The 9263-nt window shown below is 37.4% G+C and overlaps 1 protein-coding gene across 1 annotated transcript; it reads left to right on the top strand.

The window, feature by feature from the left end:
- Window positions 1-5154: 5154 nt before the first annotated feature.
- Window positions 5155-9133, top strand: LOC113732862 (formin-like protein 11). Its single transcript, XM_027258872.2, has 4 exons — window positions 5155-7260; window positions 7336-7526; window positions 7936-8171; window positions 8278-9133. Exons 1-4 carry the CDS (start codon window positions 5603-5605, stop codon window positions 9004-9006), a joined length of 2814 nt encoding a protein of 937 aa, XP_027114673.1. The 5' UTR covers window positions 5155-5602; the 3' UTR covers window positions 9007-9133.
- The last annotated feature ends 130 nt before the right edge of the window (window positions 9134-9263 follow it).

Raw genomic sequence — 9263 nt, 5'->3', positions numbered from 1 at the left:
AATTGCCATTGACCCATTAAAACTTTTAATACATTTTGTCTTAAAATTTTCAATGCTTACATATTAATCCCTCACAAGTCGGTGTTTTTGGCCCATTATGCAGTTTTGTGCCTGTTAAGTTTGGACTTTTTCCTTTACTTACCCACCATTTACTCTTTGAGGACATTGAATTGCACAGTGTTGGGTTTTATAAGTTATTTTGCAAAGAAAGTTTTCATCTAACTTTGGGGCTTATTATATGAGTCCATTGTCCATTGCTTGCAGTATGTTAGTCGATGTAGCTTGCCAAAAATAATGTAAGGTATTCTCCCTTGTACTTGTGTGTGTTAGTGTACATGTATGGTGTTCCCAGTAGTAGCTTTCCTTTCTTTGCTTTTTATTTTTTGGGTATTATGTGTATGCTATTCATGATTGTATATTTTTAAACTGTCATTGCAATTAGATGGTGCCATCGTGACAAAGATACTCCTTTCAAATCAAGTAACTCAACATTTTTATAGGGGTGAATAAGAACTTAGTCTGATCTAGGGATGACAACGAGACGGTTTTGCGTTGGGAGAAATTCTATCTATCATCGTCTCAGTCTACAAAGGTTCTTCCTGTTCCCATTCTATCTCCCACTCTTCCAACCCCTGCCCTTGCCCCCACCCCCACCCTGCTCTACTATCTTACAGGTGAACCCGCCCTATCCTTACTATCATTATTATTTCTTATTTACTTTAAGTTTTTCTATTTATATAGATCTAATAATAGTTCTATTATTTTTTTGAAATTTTAGCAAAATATTATATCATTTTATCATAATAACATGACGTGTTACTTAATTCATGCAAATATATTTATATAATAATAATATAGTATTTATTTCATATTATGCATATTAAAACATACGTAAATGTTATACTATATTAAAATTTAGGCGGACGGTAGAGCGGAGGCAAATTCTCCCGCCCCATTCCTTCCCCGGTAGACATTTGCCCCTGTTGTCCTCCCTAGTCTGGTCATTGATTTCTTATTGGCCTGTGCAGGTGCACCATATGAAAGAAAAAAAAAATCAGTTGTGTATTGTTTTGGAGAAAATGTCTACAAGCTAGCTCAAGCAGACATTGACTTCAAAGCCCAATTACTTGGTATTACTTGGTGTCGTTTCCTTCAATACAAGCTCCAATGAAATGGACCCAATACTGGTGCAGACAGTGAAAAGCCCATATTTCATTATGCTGTAGGAGTCCAAATCGAGCACATGAAAAATTTGCTATTGATTATGGTATGGCAAGAAATTCACACATTTTTATAGTCTGTTTCAGATCCGGCGAGGGACCAGGGGCAGGAACAGTCAAAGAAAAATTGTTCAGACAGATTTTGCACATGATATAACTCATTTTGTACAACGTGTAACTATAAAACAAAATTTTATGGGTCCCACACATAATGTGAAAAATGATGTATAAAATCTGGATCTTACATTTTTTTGGCCAAATCTTGGCTATCAACCTTCCGGAACGGTTGTTTCCTGCAACCGTTCTTGCTCCATTTCCTCTGGCGAGGCCTTTATCTAGCCTGGGAGCTGTGTTCTTGTCACATTGAACTTAAATCCGACTCTTAAGGTTCACTTGCTTTTCGACTTGTATGGAAGATCTAGAAAAACTGCTCGATCGAAGGAAAATGGTGATTGAAAAAATATGACCATACAAATCAATTTTTTTTCATATAATTTGCTGTACAAAAACAAGTTTCTTTGGCTCGAGTAGTTTTGATCAAATCTGACTATTGGAAGATAAGGGGCACCAATGTATTGGGTTCCAATGATATTCATCTGATGCAAGATACTCTCAGAGTTTATCGGTGTTTCAAGATTATAATCAAGTTTATTGCTTTTTAGATTTGTTGTATCGTTTGATTTTCAGATCTATATACATGTGTCATGCTTTGATGTACTTGTTGCCATTAGGAGTCTAGGCCGACGTTCACTTTTGCACTTGCAGTTTAACTCAAAATAATGGTAATACTAATCAGTGCTTAAGTTTAGCTTTACGCATATCAAATAGTGGAATACTACTAAAAGTTAATGTTGAAGCAACTCTAATGAACTAATTAGTAACTGCTCGTTTTCCCATTGGCCAAATTCGGACCACGATTATATTTTCCCCAGCTGCTTTAAAAATTTAGTGTGTTTGGATAATAGATTATTTGGAATAATTTTTTTAAAAAAAATACCATAGCACTTTTTTGATGTGATGTATGTGAGATTAAAAAAGTGATTAAAAAATATGTTTACGATGCCGTAACAATTCACTAAAACAATGATCAAAAGGTGCTTAATCAAGAATTGGTATGGACAACACTCCGGTAAAGGTTGATATTGGTCCAATTTTATACAGTAATCAGTGCCTGGTGTTGAAACATTATTATTCGTGAGATTCCATGCCACCGACTTTATTAAGTATGAATCTCGTACATCAAGAAACCAAATCTAGGGTTGTAATATATACATATTGTTTTGGATTTCCTAGGATTTCTAATTCTAATATACCTCAAGCGGTGAAGGATAAAGATGTGAGAAGAGACATGGTATTTTGGAATGCCATCACATGACATGCAGTTCTGCAACCTGACACTGTTTATAGGGAGTATCCAATATTGTGGTTCAGACTCTCGAGTAGCAACTAGAATAAGAGAGGAGTAGGGTAGTGCAACTGGAATAAGAGAGAAACCGACAGTCTTTGGGCTGCTGGCCACCATCATAGCGTTTAGACTTGATAGGTGGGAGGTCAAGGGTTTAAATATTGTCTTCCATCACTTACTATTGTTTGTAGCTTGCCGCTTTAAGTAGGTTAAATTCATATGGGTGCGTAGTGCATATGTCTGGTGCAATGGTGATTCAATTCCTGTCGATTTTCTAATTGGTTCAGTTGGGCCCTCCTCCTTAGAATAGGGTAAGGTAGGAGTAGGATAGATAAGTGACGATTGACAAAAAAAAAAAAAAAAAACTAGAATAAGAGAGACTCTACAGTCTACACTACTCAACAAGACATTGGGACACAGGGTTGGAACGGTTGTCAGTGCAACCGTCCCGGAAGCTTGTATGCATTTTGTACATTGTGTAACATCTTTTGTAAACGATATAACACTAAAACAACAGCGAGTAATACTAGAACAACGTTTTATGGATCCCACACATGTTAAAATCTGGACCTTGCAAATTTTGTTGGCCAAATCTTGGCCATTAACTGGCAGGGACGGTTCTCCAAGACATTGAGGCATTTATAGCTTTTGTTGTGACACAGAGGGGACAGAGTTGTACGTTAATACGTGAGTTGTGTTACACCAGAAGATGTAGAAGTACAAGTATCATTTGAGTTTGCAAAATTATGGGAAACCAGTTTACCAAAGCTGTGGGTTGTGCACAGCATTTGGTACTGAAATGTGTTTGATCTCTGCCCATACTTGATTCATATTAGTGTAGTTTTCTTTAGTTAAATGGTCCTCTTCCCCTTTGGCTTGCCAGTTTTGGTGGAAAATTTTTGAGAATATTCTATTAATGCATTTGTTAATTATGTTTTTATTTTATATACGTCATCATATTCAAAACTATAGTACTTGTATTGTACTTTTTTTTTAACAAAAATTATTAAAAAAAAAGCTCCCAAAATTGCAATCAGAACAGGTTACAACTCCACTACTTTGATACCCAAAGCTGCTGGTCTTAATCCACAATGGGAATACTTGAATCCAAGACAAATTTTTATCTCCCCCACTTTAGAGAAACACTTATTTTAATTCATCCAGTTTGAACTGAGTTTGAAATGGTTGAAATATTGGTCCAACAATATTTTTTCTTCCTTTTTGCCACAAAAATCTTTACAGCTAATTAGACTAAGTGATGATTTGGCACACCTGTACCAATAGAAGCATCCCAAAATCTTGCCTCACCTGTCGTCTTAAAGAGTAATTTTATCTTAAAGTTCGCAATCAAATATACAATACCAATAATACCCACATAGGTTTGTCTTTTAAGGGTGCATTTGATAAAATTGAAATCTAATAAGTGACTGAATTGTTAAATAGTAAATTTGATACATTTGAACGTGTATCACATTAAAATACATTTGAACGTGTTAATATCTGAACTCATTAATTTTAAGCATTGAATTGAGTTATCAAACAAAGTCTAAGTGTTGATTTTTAATCTTTTCAAGGTTGCAAAGTTCAAACACTTGAACAACATAGTTTACCTACTTCTCATAATTGTGTGACTTCACATCCCCCCCCCCCCTCCTCTCTTTTTTTTCTTCCTGGGTAAGACAGTGTTGTATAGACAACTCACAATTGTGAAAAAAATCCCCCAAAATCAGTTAAACAATCATCCCTTCGGGTTGTTCATGAGCAGCAGAAACTTGAGAAGCCAAGGGTTTGATATTGATATGTGTCCAAAACCAGTCAATAAGTACCTTATGGGTTATGGCACAGCATGAGGTAGAGTTGCCAAGTAGCGGCCAAGCCAATATTCCCATGTTATTGTGTTCGTCACTGTTGTCGGTTTGAGTCTCTCTCTCTCTCTCTCTCTCTCTCTCTCTCATGTGGTTAGGCCAAGAGGCAAGAAGCTAGCTTATTTTAAGATACCATGCAGCACTCAGAGACAAAGGTGAAATGTCCAATCCTAGTCACAAATATACCTTTATGGCTACCATTTGTGAACCCAAAACAGCAATTACTAGCCGCAAATGTCCTGTAGAAAGTTTGTGAAAGAAATATTTGGTCTGCTCTGCTCTCTTTATTTGTCCCATACTTGTGCTATTCAACATCAAAACTTGCTTTTACCTCATAAAGTAGGAGTATATCACTAGCTACATGATATATATTATTTAAGCATCAAAGTTTCTAAGTGGGAAGATCACATGAGAAAGAGATGGATCAATTCTGTCTCTTTCAATTTCTCTTTGCCAATTGCTGGATGTATGTTGATAATGTAGGAGTTGGAGAGAACTTGGACAATCACCCACCCTCCTAAGATGCAAGGCAAGTCCAACCAATTGGGACCTACCTCTGATACTTTTAGATTGAATTGATGACTTTTAGCTACATAAAGTTTTGTTCAAATGTAGTATCCATGAATCTGATATCGCTGCAGTCCTGGAAAGATTTCCAAAGTCTTAAAAGGGTTTACTTAACTAATGAAAATGATGATAAGAGACTCTTTCTTTTAGTAGAAAGAGCAGGAAGTTTGCTTGAATTTCATCTTAGCTAAAGAGATAAGACAAAGAAAGGATCAAGAAAAAGTGAAGTTTACAAAACAGAAGCTGCCGTATTAGAAGTAAACAGTATTCATCAGAGGGCATTAATGGAGGAGAGAAGAGATGAAAGGACATGAACGCAGAAGAGATATGAGTGGTCCACTGCAACTACAACTGCCTTGTTCAGGGGTTCCTTGGAGTAGCATTAAAGACTCTCTGCATTGGATCTTCAGAATATGTGCATTTCATTTCACCCCATTAGAGAACTAACTCTTTGGACATTTTGAACAGAAAGAAAGCAAAAAGAGATGAGTTGATTTATAAAGGCCAGAAAGGCGCTTTCATATCTTCATGATTCGGGTAATCAAATGGATCATGGTTCTCAGATTCTCCACATGATCTTTCTCATCATCTTCTTTCTCATATCATTCCACTGTACCCACATTTTGATTGCAAATGATGCATTGAATGCTGTAGAGTACTTTAGCAGACATGGACTGAATGAGGTGTACTACAAGAGAAGTAGTCGTCATGGAAGAGAAAAATACATTGGGGAAGTTTCAGGAGGGGATGAAAATAAAGAACAAAAGACCACCAGTTTGGAAAAGTTCAGACTTTTGCTTGGCATGAAGAATTTCTTGATCAGGAAACCAAGAGATGGTCATGCTGAAAACTATCTTCACTCACCATCACCTTGCCCATCACCTGCCTTTGCAGCTGAAGCTCCAGCTCCTTCTCCAGTTCAACCTGTTCATAGACACCTTTATCACCCCTCACATCACCATCATCTAGTTCCACCAGCCCACAAGATTCAGAAGAAAGAGAACGGCGGAGCAAGAAGAATTTTAACAGCAGTTATTGTTTCTACTGGAGTTGGCTCTCTATTATGTGCATTTGGGCTTTTCTGGGGCTGCAAAAGGTTCAGAAAAAGAAGAAAGAGAACAACAAGAACTCTCTCTATTTACTGCTCTGAAGCAGGAAGTCGAAGTAGCTCAAAGCATTCTCAAACTTCAGTGAAAAAGGTAAGTTCTGATCCAGGTCCTGACCTGTTTTACCTTGAATCTCTAGGAGCCGCTTTAGAACCACAGCCTTTTTCCCTGAAACAAAATTCTTTAGCGCTTAATGCATATTCCAATCAAAACACACAATTTGTTAGTGTGAGTGAAAGAGAAAGATCAGGACACGAGTTCACAAGAGCAGAAGCTGATAATGATAGTGATGGATGTTCTGCTGTAGGAGAAATCACCTCTGCTGCTGAGATTTCAGAACTAAACCAAAATGTACCTGATAGTTGCAATTATTCTTCATGTGGTGATAATGTAGTTCCTGAGGAAGATGATTCATCTGATGATGAATCTTTCCATTCTTTGTGTAATTCACAAGCATCTGATGTGAGATTATCTGATGCTTCAGCTGGTAGTGTAAGTGGTCTCTCAGAAATTCTCTCTGCTAATGCTTCCAAAAAATCAGATTGTTCACTAGCCTCTCCATCACATTTCTCAACTGTGTCTCCCTCTTCAAGCTCAGATTCCAACTCAGAAGCAAACACAATCTTAATCCAACCGACAAGGCTTCCTCCTCCACCACCACCACCACCACCACCACCACCTCCATTCCCCATGATCTCACATGTGCATACTACATCTCCTAAATCTACCTTTACATCAGAAAGAAAGACATTGAAGAACTTCAGTTCTTCTACATCATCAGATGCATCTTCAACTGGGAATTCGGACTCTTCTTTAGTATCAAATCAAACCCCTCAATGTAGTTTGTCACCCTCCTCTCCCAACCTTCCGAAAGCTCCCCAAGGAATTCCTCTACCACCCTGTCCCCCTCCATTTTCAGAAGGAAATGCCAATTCTCTGAAAATCCCTCCTCCTCCACCTTCTCAGCTTTCTCAGTTTACGCCTTTGGGTAAAGATGGCACTCCTCTGCCAAAACTGAAACCACTTCACTGGGATAAGGTAAGAGCTGCACCAGATCGTTCAACGGTATGGGACAAGCTTAGATCAAGCTCATTTGAGTAAGTTACTTCATCGTCTTTCATTACTTCTACTTATGCTACAATGTAGTAACTCATCAACGATCCATGGAACAGATTTGACGAGGAAATGATTGAATCACTTTTTGGTTACAACCTGCAAAACTCCATAAAGAACGAGGAAGTGAAAACCAAAACATCATCTCCAAGCAAGCATGTCCTTGAGCCTAAGAGATTACAGAACATTACTATACTTTCGAAGGCCTTAAACGTGACTGCTGAACAAGTATGTCAAGCACTAATGCAAGGTAATCTTGAGAAAGTTTCACAGTTTATATATTTGAAAGAAATTGAGCAAGTTCCTGTTTCTTTTATCATGAGAATGCGGTGGACATATATTAATCAATATTCAACTGGTTCTATAGCGGTAGAAATGTCAAGAATATGGAATACCGTTGGAATCTAACAATTGAAAACCAGATTAAAATAGTGAGAATATATACGATGTAGTCAGATATTAAAGGGAACAATTTAGTTACAATGGATTGGAGGTCTGACTAAATTATCCATAGCTCTTTGATAGATGCCAAATTGAACCAATATACACTATAGAGCCCTCCTCTTGTGGAAATTGAAGAACTAACAACATGCAAACATGCTTTGCAATGTTTAAAAGCAGTATCAAACTTTGAATTGTTCAATTTTCTACATGAGCAGGGAGTGGCTTAGCTTTACAGGAACTGGAGGCACTCTCAAAGATGGTTCCAACAAAAGAAGAGGAGGCTAAACTCTCAAATTATAGAGGAGACATCAATGAATTAGGATCTGCAGAGAAGTTTGTTAAGGCAATGCTGAAGATACCATTTGCCTTCTTAAGAATCGAAGCCATGCTTTATAGAGAGACTTTTGATGATGAGGTTAATCATCTCAGAAAATCTTTCTCAATGCTTGAGGTATGCTACAAAAGAACAATCTTATGTGCAAATTGCAAAGGCCTATAAATAATGAAATGTCTACCTTCATGTTTTGACTGTTGATAGCTTTCTATTTGTGTGTCAGGAGGCTTGCAAGGAACTCAGGTCGAGTCGCCTTTTCTTAAAACTACTTGAAGCAGTACTAAAAACAGGAAACAGGATGAATGTCGGAACCATAAGAGGAGGAGCGAAGGCATTCAAGCTTGATGCACTCCTTAAGCTTGCAGATGTGAAGGGAACAGATGGAAAAACCACACTTCTCCATTTTGTTGTCCAAGAAATTATTAGGTCAGAAGGCTTTAGAGTATCGGAGAGTATTATGGGGAAGATAAATCAGAGAAGTAAAGGTAGAAACAATGAAGATAAAGAAGAAGAATACAAAAGGATGGGTCTAGATCTTGTTTCCGGTCTAAGCACTGAGCTCTGCAATGTGAAGAAGACAGCGACTATAGACTTGGATGTTCTTGCAAGTTCTGTATCGAACTTATCAGATGGAATGACTAAGTTACAGCATCTAGTACACAAGGACTTATCCATGGAGGAGAAAAATGGCAACTTCGTGCAATCAATGGGATCATTTTTGGGCTATGCAGAAAAGAATTTAGAGGAATTGCAGGAAGATGAGAACAGTGTATTATTACACGTAAGAGAAATTACAGAATACTTCCATGGAGATGTGAGCAAGGATGAATCAAATCCTCTTAGAATTTTTGTAATTGTCAGAGATTTTTTGGCATTGTTAGATCACGTGTGTAAAGAGCTTAGACGCTTGAAAATTCCAAGTAGTCCTAATCCTCTAGCTCCATTTCGATAGAACTAGATGGCTTGGTATGTTAAAAGTTTCAAGACTTCCATCTTTTCTCAAAAATTGAGCTGTTTCTATTGATGTTTATGCGACTCTACAGGGAAATGCAAAATGTTTGTATCAATTTCTTGCATGAGTGTACTTCAAATAGTGATTAATCTGATATATTTGGAAAATCTCAGCATATCAGAGATACACAAGCACCTTTTTCGTGCTTTCACCTTATTAGATTTTCACATGATCACTTGAGAAACTGCCTATGTTGC

The sequence above is a fragment of the Coffea arabica genome, chromosome 2e, assembly GCF_036785885.1.
Source record: "Coffea arabica cultivar ET-39 chromosome 2e, Coffea Arabica ET-39 HiFi, whole genome shotgun sequence".
Classification (NCBI taxonomy): Eukaryota; Viridiplantae; Streptophyta; class Magnoliopsida; order Gentianales; family Rubiaceae; genus Coffea; species Coffea arabica.
Note: the sequence above shows the minus strand (reverse complement) of the source record. Positions and strands in the feature narration are given on the sequence as shown.

What these genes read in the sequence shown, in the direction of transcription:
- LOC113732862 (XM_027258872.2), top strand. Translation starts at nt 5,603, where the DNA reads ATGGATCATGGTTCTCAGATTCTCCACATGATCTTTCTCATCATCTTC. An exon ending in CTTAGATCAAGCTCATTTGA is followed by an intron (nt 7,261 to 7,335) that starts GTAAGTTACTTC and finishes TCCATGGAACAG; the next exon opens with ATTTGACGAGGAAATGATTG. An exon ending in AATCTTTCTCAATGCTTGAG is followed by an intron (nt 8,172 to 8,277) that starts GTATGCTACAAA and finishes TTTGTGTGTCAG; the next exon opens with GAGGCTTGCAAGGAACTCAG.